Here is a 22,621-nt window from a genome sequence, read left to right as displayed (position 1 = left end):
GATTGCCCGCCCACATGTGATCAACAATTAATGTGATTGGACCACCATCCAACGGTAGCATGTGTTGATTTGCTACTGTAATGTCAATCAGGTTATCATTTTCCACAGAGTGTGCTGTCTTTGCTGTTACGAAAGAGTGAGAGAAATATAGCTAGCTAGCATGTTACCAGCATGTACTCGTTTTATCAAATACATTACTAGGTTTACAATTGAATGCTATGTCAGAATTGTTAAACACCATTTTTCAAGATTTGTACAGTAGCTAGTTAGATGTAAATACATCAACAGTAACCTGGCAGTAATAGAAGTTAAAACAAGGGGTTGAAAGGACGTTGCATTTGCCCTTAAGTGGTATTTCTCGCTACTAGGCATTGGCAGCTAGCTACATTTGGTCAACTTGCTATCTACGATATATTCTATTCCTGGAAGATAGATATCTCAATGATATCCCAACTGAACTGGTAATATCCTTATTCAACTAGCTACCTTATTCTATTCACAGTTTTTAAGGTAATTCCAGTCTATTTTGTTAGCTACAGTACTAGCTACCAGTCTGTGAGTTGTACTGTAGCTAGAACAGTCTGTAACTAGCTAGCTAGCGTCATTCAATTTCACAATTTGGCCCCTTTTCTGCATAAACATTTGAGTCTATTTCAACAGGTCTCTGAATATGTAACAAAGTCCATCTCTATACAACCACAACTTTATGACTGTTTATGACAACGCTGCGAACTGCTAGCCTACTTGTTACAGTAGAGGCTGAAATCACTTTTCAGCAATCACAGCTTTGAGATTAATCAGGATGAAAGGATGGGCTTTTATGACAATAGCCACTCCTCATTGTGTATGGTACTCTGTCCTTCATTAACCCACACAGGCACTGCTATCCATGTCTTTATCTAGACTTGTATTAGTTTTAACCTGCCCACCTGTGTTTTACACCTGTTTTCTCTCTCATTGCAGGTAAGTGTAAACAGAAAATTGACCATCCCCATGAGTTTGCAGGATGGAGAGGGACTGGGTGGATGGAGTATCCTTTAGAGTAGACATACATTACAGAAACCAAATAGTCAAACAGTAATTTTCAGCATGCATTGTAGTCACAAACATGGTTGGTATTGTTTGTCCTTCCAGTATTGTTGGAGTGGTAAGCCCTTAACTCAGAATGCACCCTGATCTGTCGCCTCACCTGCACACGGACGAGTGCAACATACTGATAAACCTGCTGAAGCAGTGCCACACGGAGGTAAGATATTGTATACTTACCTGAGAACCATAGACTGGGTCATTCCATGTCATTTCAGCAATCCTTTACACTCACCAACTCAGATTATTTGGAAATCGTTTCTGTAGTTAGAACCAGATAAGATTAGCATTCCTGAAACATTATTTTGTTGAAATGTAATTTGATTTCTGAGAAATTAAGCTCATTGCTCCTGAATATGCCCTTTTAATTTAATGGATTCCCATAATATTCAACAAATATAGTACCCAACATCCGATTTGGATCAAACTTCTTCCTACCATTGCATAAGGAATCCAAGAAAATGGTCAAAAGCCACCCATGGACCCACCACACCCCAGGCCAATCCCTCCCCAACAACCAATATATAGTATCAGTTTTCTGTGTCTCAGAAATAGTATGGAGCTGTGGGGCTTGGAGTATTGCTTCTTCACCCTGTATTGTATTCCCTGGGAATCTGGTGATGGTTCTTCCCTGTTAAGAGAAGTTATCCATTGAAGTCTCTTGCATTATTTACCATAAATTAGTGTGAAAGTACCCGATTTTGCCCACTAGATGCCGCTGTTCCTGCTACTGCCACCACACACTTATCCATTTTGCTGATCTCTTGTGGTTCTTATCAAAGGCCCAGTGCAGTCAAATACGCGATTTTCCTGTGTTTTATATATATTTCCAATGAAATAATGATGATAATGAAATTAAAATAATGAAAAATGAAATAATGATCATGCCCTTTTAGTGTAAGAGCTTTTTGAAAAGACTGCCTAATATTTCAGCTTGTTTTGGCGGTATGGAGTCTTAAGAAAGAGTTCCAAAACTCTCTGCCAGTAACAGTTAGTGTTCCGGTGTGTGTGTGTGTGTGTGTGTGTGTGTGTGTGGGGGGGGGGGGGGGGGGGGTCCAGGTTTTTCCCTCCCCACTTAGACCACTTCCAGACAGTCCTAGCTAAATTCTTGCTTGAGAAGTTGCTTTTTGCTAAGAAGCTATTTTTGTTTCATTTTGACAATTTTAATGGAAAACAACCACAGTAAGTTGCTTAATTGGTACCCAGAAGTTATTTGATATTGATATAAAAACGGCTCCATTGGGACCTTTTTAAGTTATTGACATTTGTTTATCCCATGTGTAACTCTGTGTTGTTGTTTTTGTCGCTTTGCTTTATCTTGGCCAGGTCGCAGTTGTAAATGAGAACTTATTCTCAACTGGCCTATTTGGTTAAATAAAGGGGGAAAAAAAGGGGAAAAAATGGATCACAACGTTTTCTTTGAAACTTAGGGTTGAAAACCAATAGCTTTTGCTCATGGTGAAAATAAATAGTGTGGTCAAACCAGTCCTCCATGAAAGCAATTCAGTTTGTCCTTCTTTTAACAACCTAATGCTTCAACCCAACTTTCCATGAATAGTCCAACAAATGGCAGCTTTCTGAGAGGGCTATCCGTATGTAGCAATTCCCTTATGAACACTTTTCCTACAAGCCCAAAACTTGGGCTAGTGACTAAAATGTTATGACAACCCTAATAAAATAATACAATTATAAACCATGGCATGGTATTCCATGTTTTTCAATAAAATTATTAGAAAACATCTCTATATGTAGTGTGATTAGTGACATGTACCATTAAACCCAACCCAATACCATTACCAATGCAAAAACACTATACAGTATGTGTTTTGGACTTTTACCATTGAAACAATTAGAACTGCTATAGCCTAATGGTTTGCTTGTTTGCCAGCAATGGCCTAACTAACCCAGACCTTTTTTGAAGGGAATAAATCACACACACAGAGGGGCCGTTTCCTGGACACAAATTAAGCCTAAGAGAAGGACAAACGGAATTGCTTTCATGGAGGACTGGCTTTAATTGTGAGGATGACCATACCATTTATTTTCATCATGAGCAAAAGATATTGGTTTTCTAACCAAAGTTGCAAAGAAAATGTTGTGATATTTAATAAACACAAGAGACCAGCAAATGGATAAAAAGTTGTGGTGGCAGTAGCAGAAACAGCAGTATCTAGTAGGCAAAGCCTGGTACTTTCACACTAATTTATGGTAAATAACATCACAGGGAATACATTACAAAGGATGAAGAAGCAATACTCCAAGCAGCAGCTCCATACTACTTGTCAGACATTTTATTGTTCCTTTATTTAACTAGGCAAGTCAGTTAAGAACAAATTGTTATTTTCAATGACGGCCTAGGAACAGTGGGTTAACTGCCTTGTTCAGGGGCAGAACGACAGATTTTTACCTTGTCAGCTCAGGGATTTGATCTGGCAACCTTTCAGTTACTAGTCCAACGCTCTAACCACTAGGCTACCTGCCACATAGAGTACTGTATCCTGGTTGTTGGTGTGGGATTGTTGTGGAGGTCTGGGTGGCTTTTGATCATTTTATTGGATTTCTCATGCTAGGAAGAATTATGGTCCAAATCAGAAGTTAGGTACTACACTGAAAAAATATAAAAACGCAACATGCAACAATTTCAACGATTTTACTGAGTTACAGTTCATATAAGGAAATCATTAAATTGAAATAAATTAATTGGGCCCTAATCTATGTATTTTACATGACTTGGCAGGGGCACAGCCATGGGAGCCAGGCCCAGCCAATCAGAATAAATTTTTCACCACAAAAGGGCTTTATTACAGAAAGAAATACTCCTCAGTTTCATCATATGTCCGGATGGCTGGTCTCTGATGATGCCGCAGGCGAAGAAGCCGGATGTGGAGGTCCTGGGTTGGTGTGGTTACACGTGGTCTGCGGTTGTGAGGCTGGTTTGACATACAGTGAGGGAAACAAGTATTTGATCCCCTGCTGATTTTGTATGTTTGCCCACTGACAAAGAAATGATCAGTCTATAATTTTAATGGTAGGTTTATTTGAACAGTGAGAGACAGAATAACAACAAAAAAATCCAGAAAAACACATGTCAAAAATTTTATAAATTGATTTGCATTTTAATGAGGGAAATAAGTATTTGACCCCCTCTCAATCAGAAAGATTTCTGGCTCCCAGATGTCTTTTATACAGATAACGAGGTGAGATTAGGAGCACACTCTTAAAGGGAGTGCTCCTAATCTCAGCTTGTTACCTGTATAAAAGACACCTGTCCACAGAAGCAATCAATCAGATTCCAAACTCTCCACCATGGCCAAGACCAAAGAGCTCTCCAAGGATGTCAGGGACAAGATTGTAGACCTACACAAGGCTGGAATGGGCAACAGTGACAACAGTTGGTGCGATTATTCGCAAATGGAAGAAACACAAAAGACCTGTCAATCTCCCTCGGCCTGGGGCTCCATGCAAGATCTCACCTCGTGGAGTTGCAATGATCATGAGAACGGTGAGGAATCAGCCCAGAACTACACGGGAGGATCTTGTCAATGATCTCAAGGCAGCTGGGACCATAGTCACCAAGAAAACAATTGGTAACACTACGCCGTGAAGGACTGAAATCCTACAGCGCCCGCAAGGTCCCCCTGCTCCAGAAAGCACATATACATGCCCGTCTGAAGTTTGCCAATGAACATCTGAATGATTCAGAGGACAACTGGGTGAAAGTGGTGTGGTCAGATGAGACCAAAATGGAGCTCTTTGGCATCAACTCAACTCGCTGTGTTTGGAGGAGGAGGAATGCTGCCTATGACCCCAAGAACACCATTCCCACCGTCAAACATGGAGGTGGAAACATTATGCTTTGGGGGTGTTTTTCTGCTAAGGGGACAGGACAACTTCACCGCATCGAAGGGACGATGGACGGGCCATGTACCGTCAAATCTTGGGTGAGAACCTCCTTCCCTCAGCCTGGGCATTGAAAATGGGTCGTGGATGGGTATTCCAGCATGACAATGACCCAAAACACACGGCCAAGGCAACAAAGGAGTGGCTCAAGAAGAAGCACATTAAGGTCCTGGAGTGGCCTAGCCAGTCTCCAGACCTTAATCCCATAGAAAATCTGTGGAGGGAGCTGAAGGTTCGAGTTGCCAAACGTCAGCCTCAACCTTAATGACTTGGAGAAGATCTGCAAAGAGGAGTGGGACAAAATCCCCCCTGAGATGTGTGCAAACCTGGTGGCCAACTACAAGAAACGTCTGACCTCTGTGATTGCCAACAAGGGTTTTGCCACCAAGTACTAAGTCATTTTTTGCAGAGGGGTCAAATACTTATTTCCCTCATTAAAATGCAAATCAATTTATAACATTTTGGACATGCGTTTTTCTGGATTTTTTTGTTGTTATTCTGTCTCTCACTGTTCAAATAAACCTACCATTAAAATTATAGACTGATAATTTCTTTGTCAGTGGGCAAATGTACAAAATCAGCAGGGGATCAAATACTTTTTTCCCTCACTGTACTACCAAATTCTCTAAAATGACATTGGAGGCGGCTTATGGTAGAGAAATTAAGATTTAATTATCTGGCAACAGCTTTGGTGGACATTCCTGCACTCTGCATGCCAATTGCACATACCCTCAAAACTGGACACCTGTGGCATTGTGTTGTGTGACAAAACTGCACATTTTAGAGTGGCCTTTTATTGTCCCCAGCACAAGGTACACCTGTGTAATGATCATGCTGTTTAGTCAGCTTCTTGATATGCAACACCTGTCAGGTGGATGGATTATCTTGCCTAAGGAGAAATTCTCACTAACAGGGATGTAAACAAATTTGTGCGAAAAATACGCTTTTTATGCGTATGGAGATGTATGTGATCTTTTATTTCACCTCATGAAACATGGGACCAACACTTTACACCTTGCATTTATATTTTTTTGTTCGGTATATATTTATAAAAAATTATATGAATCCTAGAAATTAAAATGGCCAATTAGGGTGCAATCAATTAGCTTCATTTCTCAGCGATCAAATTATATTTCAACAAAGTAATGTTTCAGGAGTGCTAATCTAATATGTTTAACTACAGAAATGATTTCAGAAGAATCTGAGATGGTGGGTGTCAAAATCCTCTTTTTGTGCTTTTTGAGGTGGAATGACAACAGCGTCTAAGAACATGTCCCACATAGAACTCCACCTAAAAGATCTACTGTATTGCTCTACACTGAATCTGTTCTGAACTAATGTGTAGGAGCAGTCAAGTATAGCTACACTCTTACCTGTCAAAAATATGTCGTTAATGTCTCATCAGCACAATGTCAAGAAGTTCTTTGGCCATTGCAATGATATGGACCGTGCCATGAGAGCTTGTTTGAAGGATGAGGTGAGGACTACCAGGAATTTGGTTTTAATTCAAAAGGGATGCCTCACCAGATGCCTACTATTGTCATATTTCATTGATGGGAGCACTTTGGTATTTTCAACAATGTGTGTGTGTGTGTGTGTGTTTCTCTTTCTGATCAACAGCGAATTGCAAAGAGGGAGAAAAGCAAACGGCATGCTAAAGAGATGAGACAGAGGCTGAAAGACGGCCCTAAGGAAGAGTTCTGAATGGCAGTACTGGCTGAGCCGATGCTCTAGGAAGGGGCACATGAACTGGGTATTGGAGGACTTGGGACTTACTGGGGCCTACCTTACTGCCTGGACATCTGGCCACAAGAGGTCTCTCATAATGTCGGTTTCAGTATGTGTGTTGAATAGTGTTGGGTGGATTGTCATAGACAGTGGTGGATGATCATTTCGCTACTCAGTGATCAGAGCTCATATGGGGGTCTGTTTCGAGGACTGCTACCCAACCCCCATGCAATCATGGTTGATTGCATATTTAAAGTACTTAACAAAATAATTATTTTAAATTGTCTGCGTTTCTGACTGGAGAATGACAATGATGAATGAACACTGGATTCCTATTGAATAAAGTGTATCAAAACACAGAATTGCCTTGTTATTTTCATATGGGTAGTCAACAGATGCTTTACTTATATGTGAAAGCTCCAAGCTCACAGGACATTTCATTCATTTACAAATGTGTCAGTGTCATATTCACAGCCTTATTCTGTTAAGGCAAGGGCTGATTTCAAGGTTTTACTGCTAACCTACAAAGCATTACATGGGCTTGCTCCTACCTATCTTTCACAATTTGGTCCTGCCGTACATACCTACACGTACGCTACGGTCACAAGACGCAGGCCTCCTTACTGTCCCTAGAATTTCTAAGTAAACAGCTGGAGGCAAGGTTTTCTCCTACAGAGCTCCAATTTTATGGAATGGTCTGCCTATCCATGTGAGAGACGCAGACTCGGTCTCAACCTTTAAGTCTTTATTGAAGACTCATCTCTTCAGTAGGTCCTATGATTGAGTGTAGTCTGGCCCAGGGGTGTGAAGGTGAACGGAAAGGCACTGGAGAGACGAACTGCCCTTGCTGTCTCAACCTGGCCGGTTCCCCTCTCTCCACTGGGATTCTCTGCCTCTAACCCTATTACAGAGACTGAGTCACTGGGTTACTGGTGCTCTTCCATGCCGTTCCTAGGAGGGGTGCGTCACTTGAGTGGGTTGAGTCACTGACGTGATCTTCCTGTCCGGGTTGGCGCCCCCCTCGGGTTTGTGCCGTGGTGGAGATCTTCGTGGGCTATACTCGGGCTTGTCTCAGGGTAGTAGGTTGGTGGTTGAAGATATCCCAAAGTGGTGTGGGGGCTGTGCTTTGGCAAAGTGGGTGGGGTTATATCCTGCCTGTTTGGCCCTGTCCGGAGGTATCGTCGGACAGGGCCACAGTGTCTCCCGACTCCTCCTGTCTCAGCCTCCGGTATTTATGCTGCAATAGTTTGTGTCAGGGGGCTAAGGTCAGCCTGTTATATCTGGAGGATTTCTCCTGTCTTATCCAGTGTCCTGTGTGAATTTAAGTATGCTCCCTCTAGTTCTCTCTCTTGCTCTTTTTCTCTCTCTTTCTCTTTTCTCTCGGAGGACCTGAGCCCTAGGACCATTCCTCAGAACTACCTGGCCTGATGACTCCTTGCTGTCCCAAGTTCATCTGGTCATGCTGCTGCTCCAGTTTCAACTGTTCTGCCTGCGACTATGGAACACTGACCTGTTCACTGGACGTGCTACCTTGTCCTGGACCTGCTGTTTTGGACTCTCTCTCTACCGCACCTGCTGTCTCTAACTCTGAATGATTGGCTATGAAAATCCAACTGACATTAACTCCTGAGGTGCTGACCTGTTGCACCCTCTACAACCACTGTGATTATTATTATCTGACCCTGCTGGTCATCTATGAACGTTTGAACATCTTGGCCATGTTCTGTTATAATCTCTCTACCCGGCACAGCCAGAAGAGGACTGGCCACCCCTCAGAGCCTGGTTCCTCTCTAGGTTTCTTCCTAGGTTCTGGCCTTTCTAGTGAGTTTTTCCTAGCCACCGTGCTTCTACATCTGCATTGCTTGCTGTTTTAGGCTGGGTTTCTGTACAGCACTTTGTGACATCAGCTGATGTAAAAATGGCTTTATAAATACATTTGATTGATTGATTGATTCACTCAAGTCCTCATCGGATGCTTGTTCATATCCAGCTTCCATTCATCCTGAACAATCCACTGTATTTGTTATCACAGTAAATAAGGCCTTTTCAAAGCAGGCCGTTTTGACTCACCTGAGGCCTATTCTCAGCTGTGGTCGATTGTTAATGGTCTGGCATTTCAGTCAAACGAATAGTCTGGCTCCCACCCAGTGTTTGTGTCAGAACACAGAGGGGAAGCATCTGGACATCCATAAGGTCAGTGGATCTTCCAGAGAAACATAATACAATGACCATCATACAGCAGTTAGCACTAGGAATACCATGCACCTTGTAAATGTTAAGTGATCATTAGATTTTAATTATGCAGAATGAAATGCTACAGAGACACAGCCATGGTTGGTATTGCCTAAATCCTGAATGAATGCCACTAGGTAATTGTGTGGAACATTGTAATATTTCATTCAGAGCAAACATCCCCCCCTCCTCTTTCTGTCCGGATGACTCACAGCGGTTTAGCATTAGGCCCCCAGTCATTTCTGGAAAGCAGTGATGGTGAAAAAAATGCTGAAGAGGGTTATAGTGAGAGTGCCATAGAGGAGCAACCCATTCATGTTTATTTGATGTGGTGTGTTCCAATAGAGAGGAGCCCAAGGACAGATGGACGCTCTTTTAGTTTGTATTTATCTGATCCAAATGATGTGTTCTTTTATCCAAACAAGGACATTGGTACTATACAAATGCAGCAAACAAAAATCAAGTTTGTAGGAGTGATGACTAAGTAGTAACAAAAGTTTTTAAACAAACAAAAACACCATGTTTAAATTAATGTCATAGTTTATTCAAAGCAGCTCGACCCCCAAACTCACAACGTACGGATACAGCATCCTACAGACAAAAGATACAACTTCTAAGGCACCCCGAGGTGTGATTTTAGACTAGAGAAAGGAGTAGAAACTCAACATGTAATAGGTTTGTAAATGCTTGGAAGATGCATAGAAATATCATATGGAGATGATAGGAGTTTACAAACTAAACCTAAACACATGGCTTACAGGGCCGGTCATAATATTCAAGGGTAAGTCCTCAACAAATGAATTATAACGGTTTTACTTCAAATTATTCAAATGCATCATTCATACACAATGTTACTCTATTTGGGTCCTGGGAGAGCAGCCTGGTCTCAGACTATATGTAACAAAGTAAATGTAAACAGATACAAATTTGTATGATATGTTACGTTTGGTATGGTTAGATAAGACAGATGTTTACTTAAGGCAAAAATGAGTTGGTTTGGGGTGGACAGGTTGGTGTATAACGTGAACGTCTAGCAACCTAAAGGTTGCGAGTTCGAATCTCATCACGACCAAGTTTAGCATTTTAGCTAATTAGTAACTTTTCCTCTACTTGCTACTTTTTAGCTAGTTTGCAACTATTTAGCATGTTAGCTAACCGTTCCCTAACTTTAATACTAACCTCTAACCGCAGCTAATGTTAGCCAGCTAGCTAATGTTAACCACCCAGCTAGAATTCGTAACATATCATACGTTTAGCAAATCGTAATATATTGTACATTTTGCAAATTCGTAACATATACGAAACGGTTGATGGACATCCACAAATTAATACATACCATACGGAAGTAACATAGCATACTAAATGGAGTGTATGGGTTTACGTACATAATAAGACAAAATGCTCTTGAGACCAGGTTGGGGAGTGGTACAGGCAAAACTCAAATCTCGAATATATTAATATACATTTAATCTTACACTATACTTTAGCAATACACTGATTAACACGCAAATAATAAATCAATTAGGGAAATTCAGGGAAAGTGTTATTCAAATATAATTGGGAATGGTTGATTAGAAATTGATAGAGCTTTGATTTGTCAGAGCTGTTAATAGCAATATTACTTTAAATGTTTCAAAGTTTTGCATAAAGTGGTTATCAACAGCCTTTAAACACAATTATGCTACATGTAACCATTTTTTTTTGTGTGTTTGTTGTGTCACTATTATCACACAGGGCAGATCTAGGGAAAAAAGCAATTTACTGAGAATATCTGGAACAGAAGATAAGAGAGAAAGAGATGCCTCTGGGGACAGGGAAACATTATGGCACTGCAGCCCCAAGGGGAACTTGAGCACTAACTTTAAATAAATACAAATAATAATTGTGCAAGATTCCTAACATTGCTTACTATGGCAATACAAAACATACCCTGAAATGTAAAGTATTTTGACAGGCAACACACGTATCTACAATATTGTACATGCATATAGTTACACCATATAATAGCTACATGGTTCATATATGTGTACAACTGCAAAAATCCACAATTTCCTGAATGATACAAAACAATTTCCACAAAACTACATTTCATTATTGGGTAAACCAAAAATAGATATCCATACATACAATATAAGTAGATATATATTTCCCATTTCCTGAAGCCATCATCACATGCAGGTATTATCTGCTTCAGCTGCACTACTACTGCATCTTCACAACACAGACAGCCAACAGACGAAAAGTGCAGTGATTACTTTGGGACAAAACATAATCTTTCTGTGGTTACAAAAATACACAATGTCTCACTAATACCCGATTGCAAGGTAATATCAAAATAATTATCTGTCCAAATATCCTAGCTACACTCTTCACAATGTAATATACATGCCTTTATAATCAACGGGGTATCAAACCCTGGTCGTCTTCACGATTCAAGACTGCAGTAGCCCACTGAGCTAAAGGCAGGGCATTAGCTCTGGGAGCCAAAAGAAGTCTTCAGGTCTCAGGCAAGGTTAGTCAACACAGAAGAGTAGTTAAGCAAACCACCCCGCTACACCTTTGCACTGTAATACATGTCATATATGTACCTTGATGATAATGATGACGCTGCACATGTTGCTGCTGATATAATAATGATGATGACATATGTCTCACCCTCTTTCTCTCTCTCTTTCCTCCCTTTCCCAGGGAGAGGTCTCCTGTTGATCTATCGACAGTCTCCACATTCTAATGAAAAGAAGCAATCAGACAGCTCTGGTTCTCTATGGGAGTGCTGATCGTGGTCAAAGAGGGCCCTTCTATATATTCACATTCAATCAGAGGTCAAACACACCCTTACTGACAAACCAAATACAAGCAATTGAATAAACACTTCCAAAAGAGCATCGCAAAATGGTCTATATAAATCCAGAAAGAGTTCACTGTCAACACTGCCCATTCACATTGACTTGCCAATTATGGGTGTGTATCATTGGGCATTACCTACCTCTAACTCTTCCCCAGTAGCCCTCCTATTACCACACACCTAATTCAATGGACAGGTTTCACTTCAATTATTATTTACGTCTTTGGCCAGGGTTACTGCATTGTAAGGTGAGAAAATCTATGTTCCACTCTGACCTCAAGCATAGCTTTGATTTTCACTACACCTCAGAGCCCAGGAGGACACTTCACCTCAAAACAAAAAGACTAAAGCAAGATACAAAAAAACCAACAGCAGACTAATAGAAAATATATACACATGGTAAGCTTTTTTTGTATTTAGGATCAAATCTAAATACATTTTCAAATAAATAATTGAACAATGACATTAGCCATCAGATGAGCTCTTTTGCCTCCACGCACTCCCACAACATTCTGCCGCTGTGCTTCCATTTCCTGAAGAGCCTTGTTCACTGTCACTGGACTCCCAGCAGGGCAGTATGAAAGCAGAATGAATCCAACAGATGAATCCTCTCCAGAAGTTGATGCTTTGCGGATCCCCTCTTACAGGCAGGGAAGTTGTGGGATGACCAGAGTAAAAAAAAAACATTGATGGTGGTGCTCTGCAGGCCCAGATGTTGACGAGCGGAGATAAGGCCTCGGAGACTGGCAAACTGCTCTCTGCTGGTTGTTAAAGAAGACTGTTGGTAATTGAAGATAAAAGCCCTATATCTTCGGGGATGTTGCTCAGTAGGTAACTGAAGACCAGATCTCGTGGCCCATAGATAGTTCTGCAGGGGTGTGGAGGTGAAAGGTCAGAGGTCAGTTATCATACACCTTGTTTTGCAGGTAGCTGAAGAGCGCCTCCAGTCCCTTGGTGGAGCACCACAGCTGTTTGAGCATCTGACACTCCTTCTCATTCACCTCCTCCAGGACCGACTTCAGGATGCTCCGCACCAGGCATTTAGACTCTTCCAGAACCTTCCACACACAGGGACAAACAGAGAGTAAGAGGCGGCCTGCTTTATAGATCGAGGCCCTTCATTTGTACACCCTTGATCTGGCAGCATTGTACTGTATTAGTTACAGAACCCATGCACACACATATACACACACACACATATACACACACACACACACACACACACACACACACACACACACACACACACACACACACACACACACACACACACACACACACACACACATACATACATACATACATACATATATTTCACTTATTTGTGGTTTCTGTTTGTGGTTAGATAGATAATATTATCTAAGTTATATTCCATTTATAGACCAATGCTCCTGGCAGGCTCCTAGCGCAAGGCCTGGGATATAGCATTTCAGCTCTACATGACCATCTCTGTCAGAAAAGCCTACCATAGCACTGCAGGTGGACATCTCCTTCACACGCAGCATCACTTCCTGGTTGAACGTGGTTGGCCAGAAGACCTGGGACACCAGGCCCCGGCTGCAGGCTTCCTGTGCAGTGAGCTTCCTCCCGCAGAACAGCATCTCATTGGTCTGTCAGGGTGAGAGGCGGGGACAGGGAGATATAATTTTTTTAAATGTACAACAAGGTAATGTAGATGTAAAACTTTGAATAATTAGTTGAATCGTGTTTTACTGCAGGGCTTGAACAAAAATCTGCACAGGGGACCAGGCAACCAGACTCACCAGAGCCACTCCCAGGATCTGGGGGAAGGTGTAGGAGGAGCAGCCGGAGGGGGTAAGGCGGAGGGCGGCACAGGGCGTTTGGAACCAGGCCCGTTCGCTGGCCCACACCACGTCACATAGAGGCAGGATAGCGGCCCCCAGGCCCAGGGCAGGCCCGTTGATGGCCACCACGATGGGCTTCTTAAAGTGGATAAACGCTAGCACAAAGTCCCTGGGAGAGGAGACACAAAACAGTGATTATAAACTATACAGTACAATATGACTGTCTTTGTGCTTATTCGTGCTTATCCTGCTTTAGGCGAATCAGGGCAAACAGACTTAGTTTTTTTTCACCTATATTTAACAAGGTTGGCTAGTTGAGAACAAGTTCTCATTTGCAACTGCGACCTGGCCAAGATAAAGCATAGCAGTTAGACACCTACAACACAGAGTTACACATGGAATGAACAAAACATACAGTCAATAATACAGAAAAAGAAAAGAAAACAAGAAGTCTATATACAGTGTGTGCAAATTAGGTAAAATAAGGGAATTAAGGCAATAAATAGGCCATGGTGGCAAAGTAATTACACACTGGAATGGTAGATGTGCAAAAGATGGAATGTGCAAGTAGAGATACTGGGGTGCAAAACGACAGAATAAATAAATACAGTATGGGGATGAGGTAGATAAATGGGCTGTATACAGGTGCAGTGATCTGTGAGCTGCTCTGACAGCTGGTGCTTAAAGCTAGTGAGGGAGATGGGAATCTCCTGCTTCAGAGATTTTTGCAGTTCATTCCAGTCATTGGCAGCAGAGAACTGGAAGGAAAGGCGACCAAAGGGGGAATTGGCTTTGGGGATGACCAGTGAGATATACATGCTGGAGCGCGCGCTACGAGTGGGTGCTGCTATGGTGACCAGTGAGCTGAGATAAGGCGGGGCTTTACCTAGCAGAGACTTGTAGATAACCTGTAGCCAGTGGGTTTGGCGACGAGTATGAAGTGAGGGCCAGCCAACGAGAGCATATAGGTCGCAGTGGTGGGTAGTGTATGGTGCTTTGGTGACAAAACGGATGGCACTGTGATAGACTGCATCCAGTTTGTTGAGTAGAGTGTTGGAGGCTATTTTATAGATGACATCGCCAAAGTCGAGGATCGGTAGGATGGTCAGTTTTACTAGGGTATGTTTGGCAGCATGAGTGAAGGATGCTTTGTTTCGAAATAGGAAGCCGATTCTAGATTTAATTTTGGATTGGAGATGCTTAATATGAGTCTGGAAGGAGAGTTTACAGTCTAGCCAGACACCCAGGTATTTGTAGTTATCCACGTATTCTAAGTCAGAACCGTCCAGAGTAGTGATGCTGGATGGGTGGGCAGGTGCGGGCAATGATCGGTTGAATAGCATGCATTTAGTTTTATTTGGGTTTAAGAGCAGTTGGAGGCCACGGAAGGAGAGTTGTATGGCATTGAAGCTCGTCTGGGGGTTAGTTAACACAGTGTCCAAAGAAGGGCCAGAAGTATACAGAATGGTGTCGTCTGCGTAGAGGTGGATCAGAGAATCACCAGCAGCAAAAGCGACATCATTGATGTATACAGAGAAGAGAGTCGGCCCAAGAATTGAACCCTGTGGCACCCCCATAGAGACTGCCAGAGGTCCGGACAACAGGCCATCCTATTTGACACATTGAACTCTATCAGAGAAGTAGTTGGTGAACCAGGCGAGGCAATCATTTGAGAAACCAAGGCTGTTGAGTCTGCCAATAAGAACGTGGTGATTGACAGAGTCGAAAGCCTTGGCCAGGTCGATGAATACAGCTGCACAGTAATGTCTCTTATCGATGGCGGTTATGATATCGTTAAGGACCTTGAGCGTGGCTGAGGTGCACCCATGACCGGCTCTGAAACCACATTGCATAGCGGAGAAGGTACGGTGTGATTCAAAATGGTCGGTAATCTGTTTGTTAACTTGGCTTTTGAAGACCTTAGAGATGCAGGGTAGGATAGATATAGGTCTGTAGCAGTTTGGGTCTAGAGTGTCACCCCCTTTGAAGAGGGGGATGACCGCAGCAGCTTTCCAATCTTTGGGAATCTCAGACAATACGAAAGAGAGGTTGAACAGGCTAGTAATAGGGATTGCAACAATTTCGGCAGATCATTTTAGAAAGAGAGGGTCCAGATTGTTTAGCCCGGCTGATTTGTAGGGGTCCAGATTTTGCAGCTCTTTCAGAACATCAGCTATCTGGATATGGGTGAAGGAGAAATGGTGGGGGCTTGGGAGGGTTGCTGTGGAGGGTGCAGGGCAGTTGACCGGGGTAGGGGTAGCCAGGTGGATAGCATGGCCAGCCGTAGAGAAATGCTCATTGAAATTCTCAATTATAGTGGATTTATCGGTTGTAACAGTGTTTCCTAGCCTCAGAGCAGTGGGTAGCTGGGAGGAGGTGCTCTTATTCTCCATGGACTTTACAGTGTCCCAAAAGTTTTTTTAATTTGTACTGCAGGATGCAAATTTCTGTTTAAAAAAAGCTAGCCTTAGCTTTTCTAACTGCCTGTGTATATTGGTTCCTAACTTCCCTGAAAAGTTGCATATCACGGGGGCTGTTCGATGCTAATGCAGAACGCCACAGGATGTTTTTGTGCTGGTCAAGGGCAGACAGGTCTGGAGTGAACCAAGGGCTCTCTCTATTCCTGGTTCTACATTTTTTGAATGGGGCATGCTTATTTAAGATGGTGAGGAAGGCATTTTTAAAGAATAACCAGGCATCCTCTACTGTCGGGATGAGGTCAATGTCATTCCAGGATACCCCGGCCAGGTCGATTAGAAAGGCCTGCTCGCAGAAGTGTTTTAGGGAGCGTTTGACAGTGATGAGGGGTGGTCGTTTGATCGCAGACCCATTACGGATGCAGGCAATGAGGCAGTGATTGCTGCGATCTTGGTTGAAAACAGCAGAGGTTTATTTGGAGGGCGAGTTAGTTAGGATGATATCTATGAGGGTGCCTGTATTTATGGATTGGGGTTATATCTGGTAGGTTCATTGATAAGTTGTGTGAGGTTGAGGGCATCAAGCTTAGATTGTAGGATGGCCGGGGTGTTAAGCATGTCCCAGTTTAGGTCACCTAGCAGCACGAGCTCAGAAGATAGATGGGGGGCAATCAAATCACATATGGTGTCGAGGGCACAGCTGGGGGCAGAGGGTGGTCTATAGCAAGCGGCAACGGTAAGAGACTCGTTTCTGGAAAGGTTCATTTTTAGAAGTAGGAGCTCGAATTGTTTGGGTACAGACCTGGATAGTAAGACAGAACTCTGCAGGTTATCTTTGCAGTAGATTGCAACACCGCCCCCTTTGGCAGTTCTATCTTGTCGGAAAATGTTATAGTTAGGAATGGAAATTTCAAAGTTTTTGGTGGTCTTCCTAAGCCAGGATTCAGACACGGCTAGGACATCCAGATTGGTGGAGTGTGGAGTTTAAAGTATGAAAAATTATTTGCCAGGGCACTAAGATAATGAGATGTCTTACCAAGACAAATTAAGATCAAATATCTTTAAATAAGATAATTTATCTTACCCACTTGTATCAAGCCTTTTTAAGGTTAAAATAAGCAAAATGATCTTCCAGTGCGCCAAGATAATTTACCTTGGTAAGACGTCAAGTCAATGCACTCTAACGGTAAGAGATGTCTAGGTAAGTGTGTAGGTGTGTGTATGTGTGCTGTGTTCTCTGTTCCTGCTGTAGCCTTCTTTAGGTGGATAATTGCAATCGTGTGTTACACGTGTGTGTGTGTGGCTATAGCTTATGTTCCTCTCTTACCGTACAGCGTCTGCAATGCGGCTGCTCTCTTTCCTGCGGTCTGTGGAGAGGCGTCCTATCAGGTAGGATGGGTCCAGGCCACTACAGAAGATACTCCCCACAGCACTGAGCAGCAACAGCTTACTGTCATCAGCTGCTGCGTTCCCCAGAGCCCGACACACCTCCTTCATTATCTACACAGAGAGAGAGGGAGGAGAGAAAGAGAGAGGGCGTTAGGGTGGGGAGAGAGAGAGAGAGAGATAGTGGGAGGGGGGAGGAAGAGAGAGGGAAGAGTGAACTATCAGATCAGAGCCCTGCTGTACATTACCCCCATGATCTACAGACAAGATAAGAGTGTGTAACACTACAGGCAATGCAAGCGTAGCTGTAGGATACCTTCTTTATCTATAGCTAGAGACAGGTAAAACAGGTTATACAGTTGATGTCGGAAGTTTACATACTTCGAGTCATTAAAACTCGTTTTTCAACCACTCCACACATTTATTGTCAACAAACTATAGTTTTGGCAAGTCAATTAGGACATCTACTTTGTGCATGACATAAGTCATTTTTCCAACAATTGTTTAGACAGATTATTTCACTGTATTATAATTCCAGTGGGTCAGAAGTTTACATGCACTAAGTTGACTGTGCCTTTAAAGTCCAGAAAATGATGTCATGGCTTAGAAGCTTCTGATAGGCAAATTGACATAATTTGAGTCAATTGGAGGCGTGCCTGTGGATATATTTCAAGGCCTACCTTCAAACTAAGTGCCCCTTTGCTTGACATCATGGGTAAATCAAAAGAAATCAGCCAAGCCCTCCACAAGTCTGGTTCATCCTTGGGAGCAATTTCCAAATGCCTGAAGGTACCACGTTCATCTGTACAAACAATAGTACGCAAGTATAAACACCATGGGACCACGCAGCCGTCATACCGCTCAGGAAGGAGACACGTTCGGTCTCCTAGAGATTAACATTCCTTGGTGCGAAAAGTGCAAATCAATCCCAGAACCACAGCAAAGGACCTTGTGAAGATGCTGGAGGAAACCGGTACAAAAGTATCTATTTCCACAGTAAAACGAGTTCTATATTGACATAACTTGAAAGGCCGCTCAGCAAGGAAGAAGCCACTGCTCCAAAACCGCCAATGTACAATGACCCCAAGCATACGTCCAAAGTTATGGCAAAATGGCTTAAGGACAACAAAGTCAAGGTATCACAAAGCCCTGACCTCAATCCTATAGAATATTTGTGGGCAGAACTGAAAAAGTGTGTGCGAGCAAGGAGGCCTACAAACCTGACTCAGTTACACTAGCTCTGTCAGGAGGAATGGGCCAAAATTCACCCAACTTATTGTGGGAAGCTTGTGGAAGGCTACCCGAAACGTTTGACCCAAGTTAAACAATTTAAAGGCAATGCTACCAAATACTAATTGAGTGTATGTAAACTTCTGACCCACTGTGAATGTGATGAAAGAAATAAAGGCTGAAATAAATCAATCATTCTCTATTATTCTGACATTTCACATTCTTAAAATAAAGTGGTGATCCTAACTGACCTAAAACAGGGAATTTTTACTAGGATTAAATGTAAGGAATTGTGAAAAATTGAGTTTTAAATGTATTTGGCTAAGGTGTATGTAAATCAGATCAATACACAATTAACAAAAATATAAAACGCACCATGCAACAATTTCAAAGATTTTACTGAGTTACAGTTCATATAAGGAAATCAGTCAATTGAAATAAATTCATTAGGCCCTAATCTATGGATTTCACATGCATCTGTTGGTCACAGACACTTTAAAAGAAAAGTAGGGGCATTGATCAGAAAACCAGTCAGTATCTGGTGTGACCACCATTTGCATCATGTAAGAGTTGATCAGGCTGTTGATTGTGGCCTGTGGAAAGTTGTCCCACTCCTCTTCAACTGCTGTGCGAAGTTGCGGGGACTGGAACATGCTGTCGAACACATCAATCCAGAGCATCCCAGGAATTGTGTACAGATCTTTGCGACATGGGGCTGTGCATTATCATGCTGAAACATGAGGTGATGTTGGCGGATGAATGGCACGACAAATGGGCCTCAGGTTCTCGTCACGCTAACTCAGTGCATTCAAATTACCATCGATAAAATGCAATGGTGTTTGTTTGGCCGTAGCTTATGCCTGCTCATACCGTAACCCCACCGTCACAATGGGACACTCTGTTCACAAAGTCACATCAGCAAACCACTTGCCCACAAGCCGCCGTGGTCTGCAGTTGACGCCGGTTTATCTAAAATTATGTTGGAGGTGGCTTATGGTACATAATTGAACATTACATTCTCTGGCAACAGCTTTGGTGGACATTCCTGCAGTCAGCATGCAAATTGCACACTCCCTCAAAACTTGACATCTGTGGCATTGTGTTGTGTGACAGAACTGCACATTTTAAAGTGGCCTTTTATTGTCCCCAGCACAAGCTGCACCTGTGTAATGATTATTCTGTTTAATCAGATTCTTGATATGCAACACCTGTCAGGTGGATTGATTATCTTGGCAAAGGAGAAATACTCACTAACAGGAATGTAAACAAATGTGTGCACAACATTTGAGAGAAATAAGCATTTTGTGCATATGGGACATTTCAGGGATCTTTATTTCAGCTCATGAAACATGGCACCAACACTTTACATCTTGCGTTTATATTTTTGTTCAGTGTAGTTCTTCACACCTGTTCAATGAAACTGAGGCTACAGACAGAGCCATCAGTGCACATGGCTCTAGATCCCAGCATAAATCGGCAGAATCCTAACTTGACAGAGCAGCAGCAATCAAACCACCTCTATACAGTGCCTTTGGAAAGTATTCAGACCCCTTCACTATTTCCACATTTTGTTACGTTACAGCCTTATTCTAAAATTGATTAAATATTTGTTTCCCCTCAATCTACACACAATACCCCATACTGACAAAGTGAAAACAGGTTTTTATTTTTCTGCAACAAAATAAAAAAAATACCTTATTTACATAAGTATTCAGACCCTTTGCTATGAGACTTGAAATTTAGCTCAAATGCACCCTGTTTCCATTCATCAACCTTGAGATGTTTTTACAACTTGAGGAGTCCACTTGTGGTAAATTCAATTGATTGGACATGATTTGGAAAGGCACACACCTGCCTCTATAAAGATCCCACAGTTGACAGTGCATGTCAGCGCAAAAACCAAGCCATGAGGTCGAAGGAATTGTCCGTAGAGCTCCGAGACAGGATTGTGTCGAAGCACAGGTCTGGGAAAGGGTACCGAAAATGTCTGCAGCATTGAAGGTCCCCAAGAACACAGTGGCCTCCATCATTCTTAAATGGAAGAAGGTTGGAACGACCAAGACTCTTCCTAGAGCTGGCTGCCTGGCCCAACTGAGCAATCGGGGGAGAAGGGCCTTGGTCAGTGAGGTGACCAAGAACCCGATAGTCACTCCGACAGAGCTCCAGAGTTCCGCTGTGGAGACTGGAGAACCTTCCAGAAAGACAACCATCTCTGCAGCACTCCACCAATCAGGCCTTTTTGGAGAGTGGCCAGACGAAAGCCACTCCTCAGTAAAAGGCACATGACAGCTCGCTTGGAGTTTGCCAAAAGGCACTTAAAGGATTCTCAGACCATGACAAACAAGATTCTCTGGTCTGATGAAACCAAGATTGAACTCTATGGCCTGAATGCCAAGGGTCATTTCTGGAGGAAACCTGGCACCATCCCTACGGTGAAGCATGGGTGGCAGCATCATGCTGTGGGGATGTTTTTCAGCGGCATGGACTGGGAGACTAGTCAGGATCGAGGGAAAGCTAAATGGAGTACAGAGAGATCCTTGATGAAAACCTGTTCTAGTGCGCTCAGGACCTCAGACTGGGGTTAAGGTTCACCTTCCAACAGGACAACGACCCAAAGCACACAGCCAAGACCATGCACGAGTGGCTTCCCGGACAAGTCTCTGAATGTCCTTGAGTGGCCTAGCCAGAGCCCGGACTTAAACCCGATCTAACATCTCTGGAGAGACCGGAAAATAGCTGTGCAGCGACGCATCCAACCTGCCAGAGCTAGAGAGGATCTGCAGAGAACAATGTGAGAAACTCCCAAAATACAGGTGTGCCAATCTTGTAGCGTCATACCCAAAATAATGGCTGCTTCAACAAAGTACTGAGTAAAGGGTCTGAATACTTATGTAAATGTCATTTTTCAGTTTTTCTTTATTTATACATACATTTTGCAGAAATGTCTATAAAACTGTTTTTGCTTTGTCATTATGGGGTATTGTGTGTAGATTGATGGGAGAGGGGGAAAACAATTGAATCCATTTTAGAATAAGGGTGCAAAGTAACAAAATATGGAATAAGTCAAGCGGTCTGAATACCTTCCCGAATGCACTGTATGTATCCTGATGATTCAACCCTATACGCAATCACTGCAACCCTAAACAAAGAGTTCCAGTCAGCTTATTACAGGGTGGCCTGTAATAAACTATTCCTGAACATCTCTAAAACTAAGAGCATTTTATTTGGTACAAATCATTCCCTAAGTTCTAGACCTCAGCTGAATCTGACAAAGAATAAACGGGTCTGTTGAGCAAGACTAAATTACTTGGTTTTACCTTAGATTGTAAGCTGTCATGGTCAAAACATTTTGGTTCAATGGTTGTAAAGATGCGGAGAGGTCTGTCAGTGATAAAGCAATGCTCTGCTTTTTTGGACACCCCACTCCACAAAGCTAGCCCTGCCGGCTCTAGTTATCTTATCTTCATTATTGCTCAGTCATATGGTCAGGTGCTGCGAAGAATGACCTAGAAAAACTGCAGCTGCCCAGAACAGAGCGGCACATCTTGTTCTTGACTGTAATTAGACGACTAATATCAATAGTACGCATGCCAGTATCTCTTGGCTAAAAGTAGAGGAGAGACTGACTGCAAAACTTATTTTTATAAGAAACACTATTTAAATATTCCTAATTGTTTGCATAGTCAACCTACACACTGCTGTGACACACACACTTACCCCACCAGACATGCCACTAAGGGTCTTTTCACAGTCCCCAAATCCAGAACAAATGCAAGAAAACATACAGTATTATATAGAACCATGATTGCATGGAACTCCTTTCCATCTCAGATTGCTCAAGTGAACAGCAAATCTGGTTTAAAAAAACCCCAGATAAAGCAACACTTCACGGCACAATGCCTCACCTATTTGACCTAGATATGTACTGATATGTCGGCTGTATGTGATCTTTTAAATGTATGTAGTTCTGTCCTTGAGCTGTTCTGTCTATT

At 42.6% G+C, this 22,621-nt stretch overlaps 2 protein-coding genes across 4 annotated transcripts in view; one reads left to right on the top strand and one right to left on the bottom strand.

Annotated features, from left to right (window-relative positions):
• The first annotated feature begins 106 nt into the window (after positions 1 to 106).
• Positions 107 to 7,076, top strand: cmc2 (C-x(9)-C motif containing 2). Of its 3 annotated transcripts, XM_029721281.1 has the most exons (5): positions 107 to 461; positions 964 to 1,030; positions 1,176 to 1,246; positions 6,392 to 6,463; positions 6,607 to 7,076. In XM_029721281.1, the coding sequence occupies exons 2-5, from the start codon at positions 994 to 996 to the stop codon at positions 6,688 to 6,690; spliced, it is 264 nt and encodes an 87-aa protein (XP_029577141.1). In that variant the 5' UTR covers positions 107 to 461; positions 964 to 993; the 3' UTR covers positions 6,691 to 7,076. The 3 variants fall into 3 exon arrangements, with proteins under 3 accessions (XP_029577141.1, XP_029577142.1, XP_029577143.1); XM_029721282.1 differs by lacking the exon at positions 964 to 1,030 and having other exon boundaries at positions 111 to 461; positions 1,135 to 1,246; XM_029721283.1 differs by lacking the exons at positions 107 to 461; positions 964 to 1,030 and adding an exon at positions 940 to 963 and having other exon boundaries at positions 1,135 to 1,246.
• Positions 7,077 to 9,468: 2,392 nt separating this feature from the next.
• LOC115167148 (chromodomain Y-like protein 2) overlaps positions 9,469 to 22,621 on the bottom strand; it is a 42,412-nt gene continuing 29,259 nt past the window's right edge. The window contains exons 4-7 of the mRNA XM_029721280.1: positions 17,341 to 17,513; positions 13,555 to 13,765; positions 13,258 to 13,401; positions 9,469 to 12,849 (exon numbers count right to left, since the gene is read on the bottom strand). Of these exons, the coding sequence (XP_029577140.1) occupies positions 12,691 to 12,849; positions 13,258 to 13,401; positions 13,555 to 13,765; positions 17,341 to 17,513 (687 nt within the window). The 3' untranslated portion in view covers positions 9,469 to 12,690. The remainder of the gene's footprint in view (positions 12,850 to 13,257; positions 13,402 to 13,554; positions 13,766 to 17,340; positions 17,514 to 22,621) is intronic.

This window comes from Salmo trutta, chromosome 29, assembly GCF_901001165.1.
Source record: "Salmo trutta chromosome 29, fSalTru1.1, whole genome shotgun sequence".
Lineage (NCBI taxonomy): Eukaryota > Metazoa > Chordata > Actinopteri > Salmoniformes > Salmonidae > Salmo > Salmo trutta.
The sequence above is the reverse complement of the archived record's forward strand: the minus strand, read 5'-3'. Positions and strand labels throughout refer to the sequence as shown.

What these genes read in the sequence shown, in the direction of transcription:
- cmc2 (XM_029721281.1), top strand. Translation starts at nt 994, where the DNA reads ATGAGTTTGCAGGATGGAGAGGGACTGGGTGGATGGA. An exon ending in AGAGGGACTGGGTGGATGGA is followed by an intron (nt 1,031 to 1,175) that starts GTATCCTTTAGA and finishes GAATGCACCCTG; the next exon opens with ATCTGTCGCCTCACCTGCAC. An exon ending in GAGCTTGTTTGAAGGATGAG is followed by an intron (nt 6,464 to 6,606) that starts GTGAGGACTACC and finishes TCTGATCAACAG; the next exon opens with CGAATTGCAAAGAGGGAGAA.